The sequence below is a fragment of the Colletotrichum fructicola genome (assembly GCF_000319635.2).
Source record: "Colletotrichum fructicola Nara gc5 chromosome Unknown KSG_Nara_v1_contig10, whole genome shotgun sequence".
In the NCBI taxonomy this organism is placed as follows: domain Eukaryota; kingdom Fungi; phylum Ascomycota; class Sordariomycetes; order Glomerellales; family Glomerellaceae; genus Colletotrichum; species Colletotrichum fructicola.
In genome coordinates, this window is record NW_027094060.1 from 3,016,044 (window position 1) to 3,040,339 (window position 24,296).

General features: G+C 54.5%; 9 protein-coding genes across 9 annotated transcripts; 6 read left to right on the plus strand and 3 right to left on the minus strand.

Moving 5' to 3' along the window:
* Nucleotides 1-209: 209 nt before the first annotated feature.
* tropE-1 (Short-chain dehydrogenase/reductase tropE) lies at nucleotides 210-1,069 on the plus strand (the record flags this gene model as incomplete). The annotated part of the gene is made up of 3 exons (XM_032030976.2): nucleotides 210-462; nucleotides 515-726; nucleotides 782-1,069. 3 exons carry the CDS (start codon nucleotides 210-212, stop codon nucleotides 1,067-1,069), a joined length of 753 nt encoding a protein of 250 aa, XP_031893584.2.
* Nucleotides 1,070-1,256: 187 nt separating this feature from the next.
* On the minus strand, nucleotides 1,257-1,640 carry CGGC5_v016375 (ATP synthase subunit K; the record flags this gene model as incomplete). Its single annotated transcript, XM_032031089.1, has 3 exons — nucleotides 1,257-1,302; nucleotides 1,359-1,489; nucleotides 1,593-1,640. The coding sequence occupies 3 exons, from the start codon at nucleotides 1,638-1,640 to the stop codon at nucleotides 1,257-1,259; spliced, it is 225 nt and encodes a 74-aa protein (XP_031893585.1).
* Nucleotides 1,641-2,135: 495 nt separating this feature from the next.
* On the plus strand, nucleotides 2,136-3,056 carry mtp-18 (Mitochondrial fission process protein 1; the record flags this gene model as incomplete). Its single annotated transcript, XM_032031200.1, has 2 exons — nucleotides 2,136-2,323; nucleotides 2,372-3,056. 2 exons carry the CDS (start codon nucleotides 2,136-2,138, stop codon nucleotides 3,054-3,056), a joined length of 873 nt encoding a protein of 290 aa, XP_031893586.1.
* A 199-nt stretch (nucleotides 3,057-3,255) lies between these two features.
* Zfand1 (AN1-type zinc finger protein 1) lies at nucleotides 3,256-4,191 on the minus strand (the record flags this gene model as incomplete). Its single annotated transcript, XM_032031311.1, has 1 exon — nucleotides 3,256-4,191. The coding sequence occupies one exon, from the start codon at nucleotides 4,189-4,191 to the stop codon at nucleotides 3,256-3,258; it is 936 nt and encodes a 311-aa protein (XP_031893587.1).
* Nucleotides 4,192-4,921: 730 nt separating this feature from the next.
* rhp42 (DNA repair protein rhp42) lies at nucleotides 4,922-8,112 on the plus strand (the record flags this gene model as incomplete). The annotated part of the gene is made up of 2 exons (XM_032031422.1): nucleotides 4,922-7,200; nucleotides 7,248-8,112. The coding sequence occupies 2 exons, from the start codon at nucleotides 4,922-4,924 to the stop codon at nucleotides 8,110-8,112; spliced, it is 3,144 nt and encodes a 1,047-aa protein (XP_031893588.1).
* Nucleotides 8,113-8,749: 637 nt separating this feature from the next.
* CGGC5_v016379 (E3 ubiquitin-protein ligase RNF216) lies at nucleotides 8,750-13,341 on the plus strand (the record flags this gene model as incomplete). Its single annotated transcript, XM_032031533.2, has 6 exons — nucleotides 8,750-8,820; nucleotides 9,818-9,857; nucleotides 10,273-11,036; nucleotides 11,141-11,588; nucleotides 11,644-12,073; nucleotides 12,128-13,341. 6 exons carry the CDS (start codon nucleotides 8,750-8,752, stop codon nucleotides 13,339-13,341), a joined length of 2,967 nt encoding a protein of 988 aa, XP_031893589.2.
* A 405-nt stretch (nucleotides 13,342-13,746) lies between these two features.
* CGGC5_v016380 (uncharacterized protein) lies at nucleotides 13,747-14,239 on the minus strand (the record flags this gene model as incomplete). The annotated part of the gene is made up of 2 exons (XM_032031644.1): nucleotides 13,747-14,023; nucleotides 14,124-14,239. 2 exons carry the CDS (start codon nucleotides 14,237-14,239, stop codon nucleotides 13,747-13,749), a joined length of 393 nt encoding a protein of 130 aa, XP_031893590.1.
* A 2,366-nt stretch (nucleotides 14,240-16,605) lies between these two features.
* Nucleotides 16,606-21,251, plus strand: gef2 (Rho guanine nucleotide exchange factor gef2; the record flags this gene model as incomplete). Its single annotated transcript, XM_032031756.1, has 2 exons — nucleotides 16,606-18,868; nucleotides 18,919-21,251. The coding sequence occupies 2 exons, from the start codon at nucleotides 16,606-16,608 to the stop codon at nucleotides 21,249-21,251; spliced, it is 4,596 nt and encodes a 1,531-aa protein (XP_031893591.1).
* Nucleotides 21,252-22,214: 963 nt separating this feature from the next.
* CGGC5_v016382 (uncharacterized protein) lies at nucleotides 22,215-23,607 on the plus strand (the record flags this gene model as incomplete). Its single annotated transcript, XM_032031869.1, has 4 exons — nucleotides 22,215-22,671; nucleotides 22,727-22,791; nucleotides 22,843-22,896; nucleotides 22,954-23,607. The coding sequence occupies 4 exons, from the start codon at nucleotides 22,215-22,217 to the stop codon at nucleotides 23,605-23,607; spliced, it is 1,230 nt and encodes a 409-aa protein (XP_031893592.1).
* Between the last annotated feature and the right edge of the window lie 689 nt (nucleotides 23,608-24,296).

The following is a 24,296-nucleotide window of genomic DNA, read 5'->3' on the forward strand; positions in this document are numbered from 1 at the left end:
GACGGCCGGGCCTCGATTTAGTGGGCGCCGGCGCCGTGTCGGGATTACACCCGCCACCCCGATAAACTTAATGTCGGCTTTGCGGACAGGATATCATTAAGTCCGGGGTAAATAGTCTCATTGAGCATGATTGATACAATTATTTATTGATCGGTATTCCCCCATGGCTTTTGCTCCAGTGAAAGCCAATATCCTCAACTTCGTCCAGTATGGCCACAATCCTTGTCACCGGAGGTAACAGAGGCATTGGCTTTGGGATAGTCCAGGCTATAACCGAACGGCTTCCAGATTTTCTTGTGATCATCGGGTGCCGTTCAACCGTGGCCGGGCATGAAGCTGTGACAAAACTCAAAGGACTCGGTGTCAAAACGAATCTGGATGTACTTCAACTAGACATCGAGGACGACGCTAGCATCACTGCTGCTGTCGCAACTGTTGATCAGAAACATGGGAAGCTGGACGGTATTTCTCCCCAGAGAATTTCATTCTGAACCAGTATACTGATCTGTTGCAGTCTTGATCAACAATGCTGCCAAGTTAGAGGTTGCTGATTCGGCAGAACTTTCCGAGATTCGGTCAAAATCAAATGCTGTATACAACAACTGCATCACGTCAAACGCGATAGTCACCCAGGCTTTCCTGCCCTTACTTCGAAAAGCCGAGTATCCACGAGTCATCATGAACTCCAGTGCTAGGGGCAGCCTCACACGCACAGCATCTAGAGAGGTGAGCGCACAGTAACCAGAACTGTTGGGGCACTTCAAGCTGATGGGCATTGCAGCTTCCGCCAGTTTCACTCGTGGATTACTGCGTGGCCAAGGCGGCGCTCAACATGTTGACCTTGCATTTTCAGCTTGCTGAAGAACAGAGGCAAGAGGGGCACAGGGTGGTCTTTTGGGCCACTAGTCCAGGGCATTGCAAGACAGCCTTCAACAACTTCCGCGGGGTGAAGGATCCAATTGACGGAGCAGAGGCAATCGTGCGCTTGCTGGAATCAGAAAAGGGGGTCACTGAGCCTGGGACGTTCTGGGAGTTCGAGCAGGGTGAGTTCAGGATGGTGCCGTGGTAGATCATGGACGCTTCCTCGAATACTGCTATCGAGGCGTGTCCGACCACATGGAACAAGGCAACATGCCCACATCGTAGATCGTCGTATGTCTGGTCAGAAAATGTCTTTGATTCCCGTCGACCAAGGTCCGCTCTCTATGAATACACTAGGTCGCGATAGACCAATGACTCGTCCGATAGCCCGCCGTTTAGTGTTTCGCCTTCTCGTCCTTGTCAGCGCTGTCCAAGAACTTCCTGTGCATGTTGTCAGCAATCGCAGGGCCTCGAAACGTCCAGGCAAAATCACGCACTTGATGAAGTCGGCCTCGTCGGAGCTGGCAGCGTTGATGGGGGGAATGGCAGTGGCCTTGTTGGCCTTGCTGCCGCCGCTGGTGCCGTAGATAGCGCCGCCGAAGAGGGTGGCAAGAACACCCATGGCCAGCTGTAAGTTGGCCCATGTTAGTAGTCGTTCAGCATCTTCATGTATTGCAGGTCGGCCGAAGGCGTCGCAGGGAGCGGCGGGCGAAGTCGGAGGTGCAACGTACGTAGTGGGAGCCGATCTGGCGGCCGGCGACAGTGTACATCTGAACCATTTTGGCGGTATTAAGGGGGTATTCGGACCTTCGGAGGTGAATTGGTTCGATGAGGGTGGAGTGGTGATGATTGAAACTGCAATGGCGGCTCAATGTTCGGACCTCGAAATTCGTTCGGAAGCTGCGAAAAGTCGAATGCCTGGTATATCAGGCCACTTCAAGACGGGTCCAGTGTCTGGCGCGGCTCGGGAGAGCGGGGAGTTCAGCCACTGCTATCCCCGGGCTGTCCAGCCACAGGGTGGCGCAAGCTCCCATGCACCCCAGGAAGGTGCTAGCCCGCTGAAGCGAAGCCGACGTCACTTCCCGACATTGGACCAGAAGGTTGATGCCGCGGGCGTTTCCGGCGCGCGCATGGAAAAGTGGTGGTTGCCATCGCCTAGGCTCCCCTCACCCCAACCGCCGCCATCCATGCGCACTTAAGGCTGACAACACCTCCTTTTGCTTTTGAAGATTTCTGATTCAGACGAAGTATACCAACACAAGCAATCGATCACAATGTGGTGGGGTCGCAGCTCAGACAAGAAGCCCGAGGAGTCGAAAGAGGCGACCAACAACGAGAATGGCGCCAAGCCTTTCGACCCCGAAAAGCTTCCCCCGAGGCAGAAGCTGCCAAAAGCCCTGCAGAACATTATCGACAAATCCGACAAGGAGGAAAACTTCTTCGATGAATTAGTGGACGGGTAGTACGTGCCCTCGATTCCTCCCGATAGCCCTGCTGATGTCTTCTCCAGCGCACCCGAGTCAACCGAGTCCAACGTTCGTTACATGGCATACGCCACGCGCGTCCGCACCATTCTGCTGTCTGCGCACCGATACGTCGCCTACACTTCTGATATTGGCGAGTCGTTTCGCCCTGTTGCGCATCCCTATCTTGTCCGCGGCGCATATGGTATCTCATGGCTGTACATCCTAGGTGATGTCAGTTACGAAGGTTACAAAGCATACTGGGCGAACCAGCGCATCCTGAACCCTCATCTCCAACTTACCGAAAGGCAAGCGAAGATCACGGGATTGCCGGAAGCCATCTCAGATGCCACACACCCCAGCCAGGTCGTCCCCGGTGGCAAGGTTGCGCCGTTGGACGACTACAGAACCGTCATGGTACAGCGAGGAATCTTCCAGAGCATCGCTAGTATGGGTCTGCCGGCCTTCACGATCCACAGCGTAGTGCGCTACTCTGGCAGGGCGATGAAGAACGTCAAGAACGCCAGGGTTAGAACCTGGGGCCCTATTGGCCTTGGCCTGGCTGTCGTTCCCTTCCTGCCCAGCCTCTTTGACGAGCCTGTCGAGAACGCAGTGGAGTGGATCTTCCACAAGGGCTTTGAGACATATGGCGGCAAGGATGCCGTTGGTGACGCGCCCGCCACAGGCCGCGAAGACTTGTTGGCGAAGAGACCCAAGGAGAAGGAACTTTAGATCCGGCGTTAAGAGGGGTAGCATGGTATGGATTGGACCGGAACACTTATTCAACTCATTGACTGGCTCGGCGCATTTGAAATCTCCCATGGTTATGGTATTGGCCCAGGTATAGCGTAGCCTCTATGGCGTGTGGTGCAACTGAGGGTATATACGGAAAAAGGCTTCTATAAACACACTTCATCATTCATCATCGTCGTTAAACCTCCATCAAGTTGGGCGGCGGGCCAACTCCGCGCAATAGCACGACAGTGTTACCACTGACCAGTGAAGCCCCGACCTTTTCATTGAATTCCAGCAACCTGCCACCCTCTACATGGAACACTCTCAGCTTGTCCCTCTCGTCTGATGACCGGTTGTTCACGTTCTCGACCTGTAACCTCCTTGCTGCCTCGTCCAGCACTCTTCCAACGACCCAGTCCTTGGAGAAGAAGAATTCTCCCTTTGGAAACTTGGCCTTGGCAGTCTCCGCCTCGGCCTCGACGTAGAGATAGACTCTCTTCTCTTGCGCCAGCTTATCATCGCCCTTGGCCGTCTTCTTCAGGTTGTTCACAGCAATCAGCCGTGCCGATGCCGACGTAGGCTTTGGCTTCGGCAGTGCCCTTCCTGCTTGCTCTTTCTTCGCTGTTCCCCATGCTTTCAACTTATCAAATGCGCTTCTCGTCCGTGCGGCAACATCAATCTGCGAGCCGGGTCGGGCGCCAAGCGGCACAAGGTTCTTGCAATCGTGGTCCTCTTTCAAGCGATGCTTGAGGCAATAGTCGCGGTTGCAGCCCGAACAGTGGACGCCGGGGACCAACGAAGTGCCGATGGTGGTCTTGCAGGGGGGCGAGGCACAAGGCTTTTCGGAAACGTGGTCGCGCAACTGGCGTCCGGCGCCGTAGGCGGGCTTCGCCAGCTCGGCTTGACGGCGGCGCTCGGCCCAGGCGCCCGCGTTGGCGCATTTGTGGGAGGACTCGGAGCGGTGGTCGAGGCAGAAGGTCTTTTTGCAGCTCTGGCAGAAGAAGGGGAGGAAGTCGAGCTGGTTGCAGTAGTCGTATTCGCAGTGCTTGCCCACGAGGGTCTCGTCGAAGCCGTCTTTGGAGTCGTCCATCTTGACGTAGCTCGTCTCGTCGGAATTGGATGAGGACGCCATTGTGAGCGATGACGTCTGTGTCGAATATTTATTCTGCGGTAAACGAGGTGCTTGGAGCTCGTCTGGTGTACGTAGGCCTCGGATTTCGTGGCTCGAGGCTGAGCTGAGCGAGATGGCGAGATGGCGATGGCGATGTTGCTGAGAAATGGCGGCGGAATGGTCTGGAAAGAGCCAGCTGGCGGGACTTGGTCAGTGTTGGTCCGTTGGTTGCCTTCAGCGGGGCAGCCACTGAGGCGGGTGAGCGCAGACGCCAAGTACAGAGCGCGCGGCCGCTGGAAGCCTGAAATGAGGAGGGCCCATAACCGTTGCCAAGGACGTGGCCAGGCTGGACGCTACAGGGTACTGAGGCTGACTTCTGTGTACTTTGCAGGATGATGGAAGCATCCACACAGCGACACTATGAATCTAGGAGCTAAAGAAATTCGGCCATTGTTCTTGGATATCATCCTATCTTCATTGGCCATTTAGATCGGCTCCTTAAGACATCCACTACTTTGTACCTGACATACAGGCAAGGTAACGGCAATAAGGAGGGGTGATCCCCGGACCCGCTTTTCAATCGGACCCGATAGAGTGGATCCCGGACCCTTAAAGTGCGTCGCGCTCTTCGCGTTTCCTGCAAATCAATGACGCAGTTGCTGCCGTTATGTCGCATCTCCCCTGCAAAGCTTCTCGAGCTCCCATCCTCGGAGCATGGCCAGCTCTCGACTTCTCATCACCACCACGCACGATGCCTCCACACGTGCCGCGCAAGCGATTGCGCGAGGAGTCGCCCGTCAAGCCAAGTCCTAAACGACAACAGGTGGCGAAGGGCAAAGGCAAGCCTGCCGCTTCGGGTGCACGCCGAAAACCGACACTGTACGATGACCTGGATGCTACTGCCACGCCGGAGTCATCCAAAGGTGGACGTTCTATTTTGGAGGTGTTGAGCGACAGCGACGAGGAAAGCTCACTGACCGATCTATCCGACGGAGATTTCGAGGATGTTCCTGTTGGCGATGGACAGAAGCCGGAGGAAGCAAACGAGCCGTCCGACGATGACGATAACGACGACATCGAGTTCGAGGACGTTCCTGCTCCGAAGAACACCCTAGCCAAGGCGCCGACAGGATTCACCGACTTGCAACTCACTCTGGATGCTGGTTTCGGCGCTACGACAGATCCCTACGGCGACAAAAAGGGGCCTACCAAGCGCGAAAAGAAGATCAGAAATGTCACGCACTGCATTCACGTGCAGTACTTGCTGTGGCACAATGCTGTCCGGAATTCTTGGCTTTGCGATCCTGAAGTTCAGGCAATTATGATGTCTCACGTCCCCCCTCGTCTATGGGACGAGGTGGACCGATGGAGGAGAACCAGTGGACTGGACTCGCAACCGAAAGCGAAGCCAACCCCGACGAAGAAACCCACGCCGGCGAAGAAGACCCGGGGCAGAGGCAAGGCAAAGAAAACCGAAGAGAAAGACTCGAGAGACTGGGGTGCCGAAGCAGAGAGGCTCGAAGAGGGGGCTGTTGATATGAGCCACGGCGACCCGCTGTTCCGACTTATGAAGTCGCTGGTGGCGTGGTGGAGGCAACGGTTCCGTATCACAGCACCCGGGATCCGGAAGTGGGGCTACATGCACCCTGAAAGAGTTGGCAGACTGAGAAAGGCGTGGGAGAGCGAGGATCACGACCAAGATCGGTTCGGGGAAAGGATCTGCGGCTTGGAGGACTTCCGTCGATGCGCCCAGGACTGCACAGGAAGCCGAGACGTAGGATCTCAGCTCTTCACGGCTCTAATGAGGGCCCTGGGACTCGAGGCCCGAATGGTTGCAAACTTGCAGCCACTTGGTTTTGGATGGACGAAGGCGGAGGAAGCTGATCCTGAAAAGGACAAGGCTGGAGTCCCGACATCTAAGAGCAGCGACAAGAAGAGTCAAGAAAGTGAAAAGACGAAGGGAGGCACCAAGAAAGGAACGAAAACAGCACCCAAGAAAGCGACTCCATCCAAAACGACAAGTTCGAGACGCGCAAGTCAGAAAAAGACCGTCATCGAGGTGCCTGATACAGATGATGAACTTGGGTTAGAGCATCCTGACAGCGACGACGATTCGATTATAGAATTGGAGGTAACCCCTCGGAAATCGGCTCCATCCAAGAAGTTCGACAACGACCTAGAGTTTCCACATTATTGGACGGAAGTCATGTCACCGGTCACGAAGAAATATCTGCCGGTCGACCCGATCGTCAAGAATATCATTGGTACTAACCGAGAGCTGATTGAGTCTCTGGAGCCCCGCGGAGGCAAGGCAGACAAGGCCAAGGAGGTAATGGCGTACGTTGTCGGCTTCTCCCAGGATGGAACAGCAAAGGACGTCACCGTTCGTTATCTCAGAAAACAATTGTGGCCGGGAAGGACGAAGGGAGCAAGAATGCCTTTGGAGAAAGTACCTATTTACAATCGTCATGGCAAGGTAAAGCGACATGACCATTTCGACTGGTTCAAGTCTGTCATGCAGGGATTCGTTAGGGGCAGTCGAAAACACCCCCTTACAGAGGAGGACGAGGCCGAGAACACAACTGACTTGACTCCGGCCCAACCCGAGAAGAAGGAGGTTAAGGAGGGCAGTGAAACCCTAGCTTATTACAAGCAGTCGAAGGAGTTTTGTCTGGAGCGGCATCTCAAGCGCGAAGAAGCACTTTTACCTGGGTCAAAACCTGTCAAGACTTTCAAAAACAAAGGCAAAGGCGGGGACATATCGGAAGAGCCAGTTTTCTCGAGAAAGGACGTCGTCAATGTCAAGAGCGCAGAGACGTGGCACAAGCAAGGCAGAGCACCGAAGCCTGGTGAACTGCCCCTCAAGCGAGTGCCGTACCGCGCCGCGACAACCAACAGACGCCGAGAAATCGCGGAGGCGGAAGCCATCAGCGGCGAGAAGGTTCTTCAGGGATTGTACAGTCTTGAACAGACGGACTGGATCATCCCGCCGCCTATCAAGGACGGCATCATCCCGAAGAACGATTATGGGTATGTTGCTCTCTATGTCTACGAAATACGTTGCTGACAATATCTAGCAATATCGATCTTTTCGCCGAGCACATGTGTCCCGAAGGTGCTGTCCACGTCCCTTTCCGAGGGGCCGTCAAGGTTTGCAAGAGGCTTGGCATCGACTACGCAGAAGCTGTGGTGGACTTTGAATTTGGAAACCGAATGGCGGTTCCCGTCATTCAAGGTGTGGTCATTGCGGAGGAATACCACGACCAGGTTATGGAAGAGATCCGCAAAGACGAAGCTGAGCGAGCGCGCAAGGAGGACGAGAAACGGCGCAAAGAGGCATTGCGACTTTGGAGCAAGTTTATCAAAGGGTTGCGCATTGTCGAGCGCATTCGGCAGGATTACGGCCATGTCGATGACAGCGTTCCTGTTTTCCAGAAGCATGGCGGGAGTAAGGAAGCTAAGGAAGACCAGGACGAGTCAACTAAAGTGGATGCAGAGGCAATGCGGGTGCGAGATGAAGAGATGGCGGGCGGCTTTTTCCCCGAGGGGCATGATGAGGAGGAAGCAGGTGGCTTCTTTGCCGAAGGACACGAAGAAGAAGAGACCGAGCCCAAGCGGTTTACGTCAGGATTCTTTCCAGTCGTCGACGACGAAGATGGCGACGAAAACATGGACGATGCACTGCTTGTGGATCACGGTGGTGAGGATCAACCTATCGCGGAAAGCGCGGAAGGCGTGGAGGACGTCGCTGAGGAGGCTTCAGAGCCAGAGCCAGAGCCAGAACCTCTCCCCGCGCCTGTGAAGGCTAAACCACGGGCGAAGAAAGCAACGAAAGCTGCGACCAGAAGATCGACCAGGCGCAGACGGAAGGTTGTTTCCGAAAGCGAGGAAGACGACGACGAAGATGAAGATTTCCAAGATTCGGACGACGACTATGTGTGACACAGCTCGGACGCAGTGTATCTTTTATGAGCAAGAATCTAGGAGCGCACGGGATGGATGGCGAGCAGCTGGCTTTGGGGCGCGAAGCTCTTCAGAGGATCCATATAAGCTACCGTAGTAATTGTTACACAATGAGGAAGTGAAGGCAGCCGTTTTGTGCAACCAATGGAAGTTTCCAAGCTCGGTTTGACTGGGTGTGCATAGAACGAGACATGTCATTCGTTGTCGCCAATCGAAAGCCGCCGCTCCCGATATGATTATGCTGAAATGTGTTGGCTTGTGGGGGCAGCAGTGGGTTTGATTTACGACGTCGAGAGTGCCCGTACAGATTTGTGGCAGGTGACCATTTGAGACATGAAGATGACATCCCAGGGTGGTGCCACGCCCTTGCTGCGCTGTGAATCGCCTAACCCGGATACTTGGTTGATCATGCCGTTGCGGATTTATCAACTGTAGCTTAAGCTGGGAGAGATGTTAAAGCTGTCAAAAGCTGGGCAAGAAGCGCCTTCTGTCATGCCATCATGTCGAAATGGTTCCCGTGATTTGGAAGCCTACTGCGGAGGTTTACCGTCGATTCAATACATGTAGAATTGGATCTAGATAGTATCGATGTTAGTTAGACATCCATTCGACGATCATGGGTGTCAAAGGCAACAGGCCTGTCTCCAATCGAAGCCTCCTCCGCACCACCCAGTGCAGTTGCAGCGTGTTCGGTCGCCCAGGGCCCTCCCCTGCAAAGACCCATGGATAGGCGGCACTAGGGCGTCCAGGGTGCTCAGAGCGTTCGCGTTCCCAAATTCCCGGGGCATATTCGACGATCCACCGGCCCATCTGACCCTTTTTTTCTTTCTTTTTTTGTATTCTTCCAACATCACCTCATATTCCCGCCCGCGATCCGGATGCGCATTTCGGCCGTTGCGCATCTGCGATTTAAATAAACAATAAGAAACGTGGTCGCCAGATGTAACCTGACATCTCTGGTAATCGACGAGCCAGCTGCAGATCGAACGAAGCATCGAGGCCGCGTGCATCTCCAGGAACGGGCCAATACTTTTTTGTTTGTTTCGAGGCGACCAGGAGACGGAGTTGGAGCCTCGCGGTTCTTACCTTAAGGTAGGGAGAGGCTGAAAGAGAGGACTACAATCGGGGCGCCGGACTGTGAATCATTATTCCTGCCGTAATTCTTGCCTAGTACTCGGCAGCAGGTTATTTTCCAAGACACATACCTACTTCCCAAGGTCGATTTTCGTTTGTCGGGCCCAAAGTCCTTCCTTCCACCCGCGCTTTCTAAAGTCTTCATCGCAAAGGGAACACCGGCGCACTCCTCATTCAACTTCACTCGCGATCGCCTTGAGTTGCCTTGCGCTGCCCTGGGACCTCAACGACTTGGACTCGCCTGAGGAAGCCACAACCGTCCCGCAAAGTTGCCTTGGCTCACCTTTTTGTCTCCGCAGCTGCCTCCGTTCGTTCTCTGTTTGTTCCCTCACGACCTCGCCTTTGATATCAGGTATACTTCTTCGCAACAACGAGTTGACCGCCGTCATTCCATCGACGTCCATTCACTTGAGCCGCCGTTGATATTTCTCTCCGTTCGTTTGACCACCTGAGTCGTCTCACCAGCGCGACCTTCGACCTGCCATATCCATCTCGAGACCGACCTCCCCTCTGGCTTTTCTCCGAGTCTTCATCACCGCCAAGATATCAGGCTCTCTCTCGCCTGCCTTTTCGACGACTTCCCCGTCCAGGTAAGTTGGCAACTTTTGTTTTCTTCAATATCACCGTCATTTTCTCCCTGGCGTGAACGTCCCACTTAGGGTCCGAACCTTCTTGCTCGGCCATGGCGTCGATGGCGCTGTCATACATCCACCTTACAAATATTGAAAGGCGCAAAGGGTTGAACATCGCATTTTTGTCATGCGCCCCAACGCAGAAGTATCTTTCCCATCAACCCCTCCCGAAAATTGTTTCTTGCGGCCGTCTCCACGCCACCAGCGACATCCCCTCTACTCATAAACACCCCTTCGACATCCCTGTTCGCTTGCTACGTGTGTGAGCCCTTCTCCAGCTTCAATACCTCAGAAGTTGTATCTCATTATTAGCACCATGGGACTGGGATCAAGCCGGCCTATGAAGGGCGAGGCAGACGCTGACCGTCCACAGAGCAAAGATCTCGAGCCAAATTTGCGGCGACAGTCCAAACGGCACGAACGACCACGATCCCAAATTCAGCCTCAACCGGTGTCTCCGCGTCCCGCTTCTCCGGATTGGTCGTCCGCCGTTGAACCTCTTCCACCCCCAGATCACCCGCCTCCCCCATTACAGCCACCACCGGTTCCTCCAGGCCGCGTAGAGAAGAACGGCTTGTTTGGCCGGGTTGCGCATCTGCGCTCTTATGTCGCCGATATCGAGTCTGCTCGCACCCTTCGTCGTTCGCCTGCCCTTCGACGCACTCACCGTGTTGCCAAACCTGCTGAACCGCGCCCTCAGTCCCCAAATCTACCTCAGAGGCCAGTGCTCGCAGAGCCAACAATCGGTGAACATCCTCCCCCTGGACAGGACGAGCTTTCGACCGTACCAGAAGCCAATGGTCCCGTAAAAGCGAACCAACCAAAGCCTCGCAGTTATCCACAGATGGCAGACATCGAGGCCAACATCAAGAGCGACTGCGCAGCTCAGATCTTTGCCGTTTTCCCGGATATCTGCCCCGAGTACTTCGAGAAGACAGCCACGGAGCTTCTTTACGATGTCGACAAAATCATTGAGGAGATTCTAGGCGCTTCCTCATATCCTAAGAAAGCCCGCCCAAAAAGTCTCAAGCGCAAACGCGAGTCTCCGGCCGAAAAGGATGAGGTTTCCAAGGTACGACAACTTTACGACTTCGCCAATCGTCCTCCGGAGAGAGCACAAATCTACATTAGTATCTCGTAAGTTCTTAAGTGAACCCCTTTGGAACCCAATCCGGTGCACCCAAAACCATGTCATTCAAACTGGTCGACGTAGGAAGATCCGGTGCTAATGACCGATGCAGGAAGAAAGTGCTCTCCCAAGACTTCCCGCGAGCTACTATCAAGAGTATCACGAAACTACTAGCAGAGCACAATAATTGTCTGATGCAGACATATCTCGCTTTGGATGAGATCACCCGCGACTGGAAATCAGGCAAAACTAAAGCGCGCTTCGATTTCAAGAAAACCAGAACGCCACCTAATCCGGAGCTTGAGCCGGCGAATTTAGATGGGACTATTCGCGACTCAACAACTCCTGACAGGACAAGAGCTCTCGAGGAACTACGGGCTGCTCGGCAGGTATGCGAAGCAGAACAGTCCAGGCGGAACTCGGCAAGGGCCAAAGTTCTCGAGGAAGAAAACAACTTCAAGCAAGCCCAGGAAGAAGGGACTATTGCTGAATGTGGCTGCTGCTTCGACGAACGACCGCTGAACCGCATGGTTCACTGCGACAACCCGGACGCTGAGCACGTGAGTGGACACCATACACTTCTTGTGGAAGCTTGCAGACCTGACTTTGCATTAGTATTTCTGCTTCGCTTGCGCGCGAAAGTGCGCTGAGACAGCGATTGGACTCGCGAGATTTCAACTCAACTGTATGTCAATGGACGGCTGCAGCCATGATTTCTCTCATTCCCAGCGGGCGATCTTCCTCGACGACAAGCTGCAAGCAGCGCTCGACCGCATAGAATTTGAAGCAGCTCTACAAGCCCAAGGCTTCGAGAATCTCTCAGCATGTCCGTTCTGTCCATACGCCGCCGACTGCCCTCCAGTCGAGGAGGACAAAGAGTTCAGGTGTGCCAACCCTGAATGCGAGATCGTCAGCTGCCGCCTATGTAAAGAAGAGACACATGTTCCCCGGACATGTGAGGAGGCCGCAGCCGAAAACGGAATATCGGAGCGGCGCAAAATCGAGGAGGCCATGTCTGAGGCCTTGATCCGCAAATGCAACAAATGTAGGTGTCCCAAGAGACGTAGCCGCGAGAGCTGATTGCTGATAATTTATGCAGGCGGCACTCCTTTTATTAAAGAGGAAGGCTGCAACAAGATGACTTGCACCAGGCCAGGGTGCAGAAATGTGCAGTGCTATGTTTGCTCTAAATCTTGCGCGTACGATCACTTTGACGACGCTGCCAGAGGGGGAAAGAAGGGAAACTGCCCCCTCTTCGAACAGACCGAGGTTCGCCACGAGAAAGAAGTTCGGCAGGCCGAGGAGGAAGCCCGCCAGAAGGTTTTAGCAGCCAAGCCCAAGTTGAACGAAGGGCTTCTCAAGTTCAACATGTCTGAGCATGTCACGAAGGGGGAGAAGAAAACCCGAAGTATGGCACACATTGAACGAGGTCCGCAAGTAGTCCAGCGTCGGCACGCAGGTGTCGACCAGGTCGGAGAAGCTATGAGACTGCATCTGGATCCAGACGCACTAGCTGCTGAGCAAAGAATCCAGGCTGTAATTGCCGGTGAGCAGGCCGCCTGGAACAATCGGCTAGGTCTTCATCAACCCATCGCGCAAAACCCATCGCAGGCTCAGCCTCCTGAGCAGCCCAAGCCGGTTCGCCTGGCCAGACCGGCCCGGCCGGCAATACAGCGAGCGATGGCTCTACAACACGGAGCAAATGCACTGCCCGGAGCTCAGAATCTTGCGGCCGGTGGTCCACAAATTGCGGCGCCCTACAATCCTGTGGTTCCTAGGTATCCGTCAAAGTTGCCTTTGCCGATTCAGCAACCGCTTTTCCCAGAGCCGATTCCCCCAGCAGCGTATCAGTTTCAGGCTGGCAACAATGGTAACCAGTCTGCCCAGCAGAGACAGCCACTCGCGCAACACCATGTGGTTCGGCCACATCGTGACGGACACAATACTGGAAGGCAGGTACCGAACGCAGCGGCCAGAGCCGCTCCGCAGGCGGTGAATGGCCTTTTCGGGGTTCCTGATGCCGTCGCCAACAACAACTGGAATCAACTGAATATGCCGCCATTTGGCGGGGGACTCGATCCATTCGAACTCGATATTGGCTTCGAATTGGGACTCATGGCTCAGCAACCCGCCAATATTGACCACTCCTATCCGCTGTCACTGTTCGGTGCCGAGGCGAACAACCCTTCTGTGCCAGGTGGCATGAACTTTGGCAACAATGCTTATGGGAATCCGGTGAACTATGTGGTTCAGCAACCAAGGGATGCATCCGAGCTCGGGAGAACTAGAGATAACCCCCTGGAGCTCGACTAGGTCCCTTGCTGCCATACGTTCTGAGACTGGTATACGGATTTGCTCATCTCGTTCATATAAGAAGATTGATGGGGCTGAGGCGAAGATCATCAGACGAAATCATCTGATGTCTTTCCTTGGAAGGAAGCAGATGGCTCGCTGTTGCGCACTCTTGGAGGTTTGGTCTCATACTTTGAGCTGAGGAGCGAGAGCATTCACGCATGGCGTTGGCAACTTGATCCTTTGGACTTGCATTGTTGATACAGTTGCCTTGAAGGCGTTTTGGAAGGGCGTTTGGGGGTATCTTGTTTACGAGTATAATCAAGTAGTCCTCGACGAGACGACAGCCGATTTGGTATTAATACAGCGCTTTAAGAAGTAACATATCTGCTGCGTATGTGAAGTACGATGGTGATGCATACGGAGCTACCGCCCTCTTCCAAACTTTTCATGCCATTTGCCCTTGCTACCAGTGTTTTTGAGGTTAGAGATGGGTTGAGGGTCCGTCTGGGCGACAAGCTCGATGGTTTCGTGGATGGTGGCAATGGCGGCGAGACCGGAGGTGGGGATATCTTCGGTGGATGGTGCGGAGGAATGGGGCGTGAGGAGGATGAGGGAGTTTGACGTATTTTTCTGGAGGAGCTTGTACGTCTTGTCTGGGGTTTTCAGGAGGGCGTTTGTGTCTGTCGACTTGAGCGTGATGCTGTGCCGTAGATGAGCTTGACGTCCGTGATGCGGCTCGGCGGCGCGGGTGATGGGCGGAGGCGAGACGGGGACGGGGAGGGGGTTGAATGACGACTTACACCGGAGCATCGTCGGCAGCGAGCAGGGCCTCGAGCTCGGGGGGCAGTTCCATGAGCTTGTAGCCACGGCCATCCGGGGCATGGGTTAGTGGTATGCCGGGGTCCTGGCTAGCCATGTTTTTTTTTGTGTTGGTTGTTTGTCTCGCTCTGAGACTTGACTGCTGCCTCTTTTTTTTTCGGGGTTCGTTTGGGTTTGGTTTAGCGGGTGTGGGTGATTTACACGTGTTGGTTTGACTCAAGATCTGGTGTCTATCCGCATCCCTCTGTCTTTCAGTGAGGGGGATACACGTGTTGCGCGGTGGGAATGCTGGGTGGATTTGTGGTGTGGATTTTTGGGTGGGATGTCTGTGTGACGGTCGGTGGTTGCTGGTTACCGTGGTGGTCGGTTTTTTTCTTTCTGCTGCTGCCTATTCCCCTCCAGCGCTGTGCTCCGTTTGAAGTCGAATCAGATTTCGTCTAATTGGGTGCGGGGAAAAGTCTGGATTTGGGGACAGGGAACAGACCTGAAGGCGGGCAGGGATTGTGGGACGAGATTGGGGATCAGAGATTGGATGCGGCGGGAAGCTCCCAAGCAGGAGGGGATCGCAGCGGTGCACGGGCCAGGTGAGCTTTTTTTAGGGCCGAGTTCCTTGTTTAAGGCTGCGCGGCTGTTGCTGGTTGAGAGCGGGTCACGTTTCTGGTCTTTCAGGTTGGTCTTGTTGTTTACGTTTGGCATCATTGGGTGTCTGAATGTTTGGATTGCCTTGAGTGAATGAATACATCGTGAGATCTGATTCTGGCGTCGTTTAGCTTTGGGGCGTCGGTGAAGTGAGAGGATCTTTCATGGTGTGACGGCTGGCAATCGATTGGTCTGGACCGACCGAACCTGCGCTGCGATGGTGGTGGTAGTGTTGCTTCCTGCAGCTGCATCCCATTTGCACCAACACCACTCAGAGCAGCCGCTGGTGAAAATTCTCCTCTACCCAGGCTCCCTACCTAGGCGACGGCATAGTACAGCATACCCCCGTCAATAGGTTTATCGCGGCTCGCACAGTCGGGCAGTCAATTTTGTCTAATTTTCCAGTCGACTGGCCATCATCGAGTCGCGTGTCCGCTTGTTGTCTCTCGCACGCGCAGTAATAGCTTAGTACTGGTGAGAAACGAGCGAAAGTCGGAAACAACACAGACAACAGGGGAGGAGGGAGGAAAAAGGTCTGGGCCGCAATCAGTGAGGCGTTAATCGGGTCGCTTATTTCTCCCAGCCCCCCCGGTACACTACCTGGCCGTCCCAATTGCCCTGTTTGTACTCTTTGTCGTCATTCTTTTCCCACTTTCCCCATCGCCATCTCTTTTGGCTCGGACTTGTCGTTGCATGGGAGAGTCGGTGAAGAGGAGCAAAGGGAGGGCAGTATCCGTACTAAGATAGGTGCCTGGGAAGAAGCGAAAAAGAATAAGGCGTTGTTTCCTGTTTCACTGCATGGCATCTCGGTCAACAAAGAAACATCAGCAACAGAAAGGAAGACGTGAGCAGGGTTTGCCTGTCATTGTGGTACCTTGCTCTCTGGACCCTTCACTTTAACATTGCATCTGGGCTTGGACTTTGCAGTTGCAGCAACGCAACCACCAAAAGCTCTCGGTAAACAAACAACAACACGCCCCACGGACCAACCACCTCTCAATCTGCAGACTGACCACTGCACTTGAACTGACACCTCTGGCACGGCGACAGACGACAGCCCACGGACAGGCTACCCAGCGACTATCGTTGCGATAGATAGGCACGTTACCTTAGGCTAGAGCGGGCTAAGGAACTGAGCAGACTGCGACCGTAGCTGAGGTCGTGGTGGTTGTCGCCCAGAGAAGTCTCCACCATCACCCGGCTTCCTCCACCCACAGCACCACCGTCACAACACACACAGAGAGAGGTGAGGTGGGCAGCAGCAGCACCGCACCGCACCGCACCGCACCTGCGACCCGACGACGTTCAACTCGACTCGACTCGACCCCGGCCAAGCTCAACGCCAGCCAACTCACACCGACACAACATCATCTTTCTCCGGGCAGTTTTGAGTCTTGCTTCTTGCTGACCTTGACGCGCTAACCAGACTGGCACTCGCCGCCTCTTCATCACACTCTTTTTGTCCCTAATTACTTTTTTTTTTCTGTCTCTTGAAGTCTACTCTACTCTACGATTTGCTGGTGCTGTCCCATCTCGCTTGTCGCATCGCGATCTTATCGCTGCCGCTGTCGCCGCTCTCGCCCCCGGCTGCGACTCATCCCAACCGCCACTCGCTCTAGCGACGACAATTGCGCCCGACGCGATCGACACCTACATACGCATAGTCACACTCGTTCAACGTCTTTGCTCTCTCCCTTTTGTGTGATTTGTACGCCCGCCCCGTCAGCAATGACCCTGGCCCATTGACGAGACCACGCGACCGACCGATCGACCGAACAACCGACTGCCCATCGCCAACAACAGCAGCAGCAGCAGCCCCCGACAATGGTTCGTGTCACGGAAGAGCTGGCTCTGTCCGCCGAGCACCTCACCCTCTACCACGCCGCCGACCCCCTCCTCGGCCACCTGCCCGTCCTCATCTTCCACGGCTACTCCACCACCGCAAACTACACTCTCAACAGCTCCCGCGTCCAGATCCACGTCTACAGCCCCGCCGGCTTCCAATCCTTCCCGCGCCTGACCATCCAGCCCAACTCCCCCTTCTACGCCGTCGTCAACCACCTCCCCCGAGAATGGCAGGGCGACGAGATCTACCGAGGCCTCGCCTTCGGTCTGTACAAATACTTCCAGGAGCTGCCCGAGGTCGTCAAGAATCACCTCAAAAACACATACCCGACCACGAGGGGGCGCCGGCCAGGGAGTGGGCCCGCCCTGTTTGGAGAGCAACATGCCGCCGACCTGGCCAAGAACATGATCAAGAGCGAGAACACGGTCGAGGTGCTCGAGACCCTGCAGACGGCCCTCCAGACCCAGCACCTTAGCAATGTCGACATCGATTTTGTCCTGCCGCCCGGTTCCATAGTGCCGCTACAACCGGAGGACTTGGAGGAGGTGCCCGAGGACGAGGACGACATTCTTGACCCAACGCTGCGACAGTATGGAGGGTACTCGTCGCTGGTGAAGCTTCTTGGAGAGCCTGTCTTCTTGCCGACATCGAGGTTACGGAGAGCGCCGTCAAAGCCGACTTCGCTGAATCGCAGCAAGTCGTTCTCCAAGGACCAAAAGGTGGAGCTGAGGATGAAGCTTGGAGAGCTGGTGGACACCGAGGAGAGATACGTCCTGAAGCTGAACGAGTTGGTCAAGCACATTGCCGACGAGTTCAGACAGTCAGCGAGACAACGCGACGCAAGCAGCCTGAGCCCATCCGAAGATGAGCTCGAGAAATTATTTCCCGTATCAGCAGATAAGATTCTGCAGGTCAACTCCGCGTTCATGCAGGAGCTGCGCAAGATCATGGACGACACTGAGGACGAGGCGCTGAAGGACATGGAGACGACCACAGTTGCGCTTACGGGATCCAGACTGGGATCACCTTCAAAAGCAAAGGACCCCAGCGGCGCATTGGCGATTGCGAGAATATTTCTCGAGTGGTTCCCCAAGTTTACAGATTGCTACCAGGACTACATCCGGGCAAGTCAGCATTTCCCCACTCTGCTCAACTCATTCCTCGATGAGCAGTCGAGCTTCCGACAACGGGTCATCCAGAAGGGCGAGCAAACGGTCCGCTCCATACTCATCGAGCCTGTGCAGCGTCTCCCTCGATACAGCTTGCTCATTGACCAGATCGTCCAGTGTCTCCCAATGACACATCCTGCGCTCCAGCCGATGCTCAAGGCGCGAGACATCATCACGAATATTTGCTCAATGGACGACCCTGTACCCGAAAAACCACACGTAACGGGTCGCCTACGAAACCTGGTTGAGAGTTGGCCTTTGGATCTTGAGCCGGTGGGAAGATTGGTGCTTGCGGCAGACTTTGTTGAGCTCCCCGCACCCTACCGGCTACTTGACCCACCCCAAATGTCGGAGCGTGCTGGCATCTTTCTCCTGTTTTCAGATTGTCTTGTCATCTTGAAGAAGCTGGGCCCGAAGCCGATGTGTGGACGAGACCTCCTTCGTGAGATTGACAAACCGTCGGCCGCGGGGCTCTTAATGTCCATGACCAATGCTGCAGGTGGTCAGGCATCATACGAACTCGCCTTCACCGGCTGGCACAGCCTTTCCGACGTACGCTTCAGCGAATCTGCAGATGGCACGCTCATTTGGATGACCTCGACACAAGAAATGAAGGGAGCGCATGCTGGAGAATGGGTTACTGGCACCGCTGTAACGTCACGGTGCTTCTTGCTCGAGGAAAGCTTCGAGGCGAAGGGATCGAAATGGACAGAGGATATCGTCAAAGCGCGAGTCGAAGGTCGATTTTCGGAAAAGGAGCGCGAGGACCCAAGCTGGTCTCTTCGATCTTTTAGGCTGCCAGACAATAATCTCGGAGTTTTCGCCGCCGTTTTCCAAGAGGGCGCAGATCAGTTGATCGAAGGACGCAGAGAGCCGGCGCCGATCCGCATCGTCATCGACCACGAGAAGGGTACCAAAGGAGCACCCATTGGCCATTACGGTGTGGAAATTACGGTCAACGTTAGAAGCGGTGACCTGAAGAAGGTGAACATGCAGACTGCTGGCTTGAACGGCAGACAATTTGCCGACGATGTGGCGTTGGACGACTTTTTGCCAACGCTCACACGACGGGGTAGGTTTTCTTGATGCTCTTTGAAGGAATTTCATTGACCTTGTTCCCAGTCATACAACTACTCAGCTTGCAGTTCAACGCATCGAATCTCCGCTTGGCGCCTGCCCTGGTCTCATACTACACTAAAATCCTCAAGGGACTGCCTCTAATGACCAGAGCGGAGAAGACCAGATCTTTCCTTGCCTCGTCACCTGTCAAGGGATTATTCTCAAGCATCTGGGGCGGCTCTACGAATACCGAGGCACACAGCCCACCCAAGCACAACCGCACACCCGTTACGAATCTTTTCCCGCCGCCGCCCGTCTCTCGTGCAAATAGCGATCAAGGGTCCGTATTTGGCTCAGCCAGGGGCAAGGATGGCATCAAGATGGCAGGCGACGATCGTCCTGAAAACCCGTTAGTGCGGCTAGAGCAGACATTTACGGGATATGTTGCCAGCCTGCAAAATCGCAAGGGTAGCATCGTCGGACGCATGTTGCTGAATCGATCCGTCGCGGATGAGCTTTCTGTCAACGATCTCTACAACCGTCTGATTGAAAGCCCCTTCGACCTCGACGCCTCATCAGAGCTGGGAGCGGACGTCATATTTGTGGCCTTTGAGAAGTTCATTCGCATCGCTTGGTGCGAGCAAATGGGCCCCATCATGACGAAGCAGGCTCTGGATACGTTGCTGGAGCGTATGAACCGACAGGTGCCTGGCAACTTTGCTGACTTTGTCAATTTCATGTTCAAGGATATGGCACCCCAGAACCAGCGAGCTTTCACGGCTCTCATCAAGCTCCTTGCCGATTTGCTCGACGGTTGCGGTAACGACGGCGACCGGGGCATTTTGACCGTTTCTTTTGCAGAGCTTTTGGTTCATGATGGCACGGCGCAAAACTACATCAACCTTCTGGATCGCCTGGTGGAGGATTGCGACAGGATCTTTGATGAACCCGGCGGTATCCATCTCACCGTTCAGCAAGCCTTCGAGTCTATGAACTCTCGAAGCGGAAAGTCGCATACAGGCTCACTCACCTCAAACACATCTTCGATCCGCCGCAAATTTGGCTTCGACACCCTTCTGCGACAAAACAGCAAGAACGACTCAGAGCGGCCATCCGTATGGCGAACTCTTAGCAAACATGGCCGTCACCCTGCGTCTGCCGATGCAGCCTCAAGTTCTAGTCTGTCCAAGATGACGTCTGCGCGCGCAAGGTCCATCGACTCTGGCACTGGCACGCAGCCTGGTCCCAATAAACTTCGGCGGCCCGGCTCTCGCGATAGACCGCCAATAGCTGGCGCATTCGATGAAGACCCTCGACCACCCAGCTCCCAGCGACTCGATATGCGCTTAGAAACGATTGGCGAGCCGGAAGTTGAGACGCCTCCCACCAAGTCATCCAAGAAGAAGCGCCGCAGCTCGCTCTCTGATCTCAGGAGTTTGATGGAAGCAGCAACGATTGTTGACCCACAAGAGAAAATAGAGGAGGCGTTGATGCCGCTACGCATCAACAAGCAGACTTCAGAGAAGTTCAACTCAACACCAAGGATACCGTCGCCCTCAAGGATACCAATAAGCCCAACGTCCTCGAGTCTCCGGTCTCCTCGCATGATCTCGCCACGTTTGAAGGAAAACCCCGCGTCACCAGATCCACTCCAGATCCTCCACACTCCCCGCACGCCTCACACCCCTGGAGTTCTCGACCGCGAGAACACGCCAAGCCGCACGCCTAAGGGGCACGGAAGAGGCCTTTCAACGTCGAATATTCCCACACTTAGGCCTGCCCGTCCGACAACAGGCAGCCACTCGAGCGATGCCATCCCGCGACCATCCACCAGCCCCGGGAAGCCACCAGGAACCGGGAAGCTTCGCCTTCAGTCACCACAAAAGCTACGGGAGCGGTTGCAGACGGAGAAGAAGGCCGTTGAAGATGTCGATGCGTCGCTCAAGTCGGAGCTCTCCAAGATTGCCGAGGAAATGTCACGGGTCAACTCGGGTCTCGGCGGGCGCACCGATACGTTGGACTTGCGCAAGTTGACGGACTCGGTAAAGACCCTCGAAGAGCGGATCCCGAACATGATGACTGAGCTCACCGAGCGGCAAACATCCATACAACGCGATATGGAGAGCACGCTCAAGGCGTCGGAGACCAAAGTCAAGAGTATCGACCAGCTCTACAGGGAGGCGACGGCAGAGAACGAGCTCATGTACGAAAAGTTCAACAGTGAGCTCGGCAAGATTGTCAAGGCGCTGAAGGGCAAGGGCCGCGAGGACAAGGAGGATCTCCTCCGGAGCCTGCGTGAGCACAGCGAGGAGACGGCGCGGGTCAAGAAGGAAAACGCGCGGCTGAAGCGGGAGATTGTCAGCCTTCGGACTCTGATGAAGGGGGCCGACGCCTAGTCAACTTGGAGAAAAAACGGTGTGGGATTAAAGCCAGGCCAAAATCTGTCGGTATGCTCTTGTGGCGTTTTTTTTTCGGGGAATATGCGTTGCGAGCGAGTCTAGGGCTTGGGGGTGTACTACTAACTACTTTTTTGCAACTACTACCATGGTTTGATTTCCTGGCTTGTCTCTTTCATTTCGCACGACCTGGCACCTTCACCTTGGGTCGAGACTCCGGGAGTAGAATTGGGTCCTTTTTTTCTTCGGTCGGGCCTGGGCAGGCAGGTGGGCAGTAAGCAGACCCGACACTGACATGGACGGGTTTGGAATTGGGCTGGCTTGGTTGACTTGGATGGACGGGATGTGGGTGGATAGATGGATGGCGGGGTCTTGTATGGATTGATGGATAGATATGCTGACGGATAGCATGTGGAATGTGTATACGGTGGATGAATTGAGATGTGAGTTTAATGATGGGCCGTGACCCGTGTGATTTGCTATGCTGTTTGGTGTGTCCTGCCTTGCTCGTGGTTTTCGGGTGAAGGCCCTTTGTTTTCCTGCTGAGAAGAGCAACTACTTTTCTCTTGTGAGCTTGTTCATGGGCTCCTGCCTTTGCCGCTTTCGTGCTGTCGCTGCTTCACCCTTTTTTTTTTTTTTTTTTTTTTTTTTTTTTTTTTTTTTTCTTTCCCCCGCGGAGGGGGGGGCTTCCACGATTGCCATCTCTGTTATCGTCTTCTTCTCTTCTCCGTCTTCGTCTCCGTCGTTGTTTCTGGGTAGTCGTCCTTCATCATCGCGCAAACACAGAGACTTTGACAGGGCACCCTAGTGCGGACCTTGCTAGGTACCCTGCTTCTAGGTACCCACAGTACGGACTTTTAGACCTACCGCCGTACCTTCTCTTATCCTCGACCTACACAGTATTGACTTCCTTTCACCCTGGAAAAAGTTAAAGGCGTTCAGAAACGTCACCCAACACTCACGATGAATGGCAACTCGGCTTCTGTCATCAGTGAGGATGAAATCAAGGATCTTATGGCCAGACTGGAGGCCAAACTCCGAAATAGCGATCCAGAAACCCGTGTCACACCCCGAGAACTTGCGGCCTACAAGCGCAACTTCGATGCCCGAGTTGAACGCAGAACGAGAGGTCAAGATTATCTCGACGACGCCAAAGCGAACTTGGAAGACCGCCTTGACGCGATGAGAGCTATTCACAACACCATCGACACCCATGAGGACTTCATCCCCATGTACAAGTCCGACAAACGCACCCTACGATCTGCGCGTTTGTGGGCGTCGATGTTGACGATGGACTTCGACCTCTTGCTCAAGTTCAAAGACAAACTGAGTATTGGAGGCAGACGCGAGAAGCGAGATGTGCTCTACTCGCTTCTGCAGTCTGTGGGTGGTGATGGACTAAAGTACCTGGGTTGGTGGTGTAAGTTATCCGACATCGTCGTTCACGCGCATCACGTATGACTGACAAGTTGCAGCTCATGAAACCCCATTGCCATACGAAGAGGAAACCTGGGCTGGAAATCCCACGCAGAGAGATTTGGTGCGTAGCCTTTGCGATTCTGGCGTTGTCAGCTTGCTAACATGCTTGAAGGCTCTCAAGCGCGACGGCTTCAGATGCGTTCTGACCCTCAAGCAGATCTACCAAGTTTGTCGCATTGTCCCTGCCTGGAGCCTCTCCCGGCGACTCGAAATCCAGTACTAGGTTCTGGGACCCCTTCGAGCCATCTTGGGCGACGACTTTCACGGCAAACTGTGCGCTTTGCTGGAACCTGGCGCACATGATCTCCTTGACTCGCCTGCCAACATGGTCACGATGAGCCCTTCCTTGCGCAAGATGTGGAACGAAGGCAAATTCGGTCTTGAACCCCTACGCTACGTGGACAAATGGGTCGCGATGAAGCCGGGCAAAGAAAGCAACTTGGGAAGAGCCGCAGGCAGCAGCAAGGACACCAAGGAGTCGAAGGAGACGAAGGATACCAAGAATACCAAGGACGGCAGGCACGCGGGCAAACTGAAGCAAATCTACGGACTGGAAACTGGCTCCCATTGGTTGAAGAAAACCAACCTGGGAGGTATCAATGACAGCCCTGACGCAACAGACGCCGACCCTCGCGAAATGTGGGAAGCGCAAGATCACGATGAGGAGTTCTTCGCCGATAATGGCACCGCTCTTGACGATGGCCAGATTGTTACAATCTGGGCCGAAGACAAAAGTCTACTTCCCAATCGGGACCTACTCGCTATCCAGTGGCTAGCTTCCCGTCTTCATAGACTTTGGGGAGGTGCTGATCTCCATCTATACGCCCCTCAAGAGGAGCAGGACGAGGATACAGGTGGACGGCGACAAATGGATTGAGGACGACGGCGACGAGAGACGACGGTGACGAGAGACGACGGTTATGAAGGAAGACGGTGATGAAGGAAGAAGGTGACGAAAGACGATGGTAATTAGAGACGATGGTAACGAGAGACGACGATACCCAATAGATAGCAAAACCGATAGGCATGACGCAAGTCCAAATGAAAAGTATTAGAAAAAAAACATGGGATTCTGTCTCGATCCGATAATCACAGGCTAGGACATACCCGGAGCAGATAATGCACCAAACACAGAGGAAACATAGCCGCGCAGATACAGGAGGAAATCAGGCGATCTCTTTGGATATTTGGGTGGTCGTGCTCAGCGGATATTATCCGTGGCTTGCGGCTAACATCAAGCGATGGGCATGCTAATAACAGATAGAGTCGGACATTAATAGACGGTGAAGAGGCGGACCACATGCTAGCTCCAAGTCTCTGGTCGTTGCATCTTTTTTTTTTTTTCCCTCCCCTTGGAAGTGCATGGGAGCAAGGGAGCTACAGCTACTTAGCTACACAAACACAGACACACCACCACACCGCCAGGGCCCCAACGGACGACCCCGCGCTACCCTTATGAAGAAAAGGAGGGTTTGCTCCAACCGCGTTGCGGCCCGTGCCCTCGGTGCCTGCTTTGGTGGTGCTGACCTAAGGCGGAGTAGTGTACCCAAGTGAGGGGCTACTCCT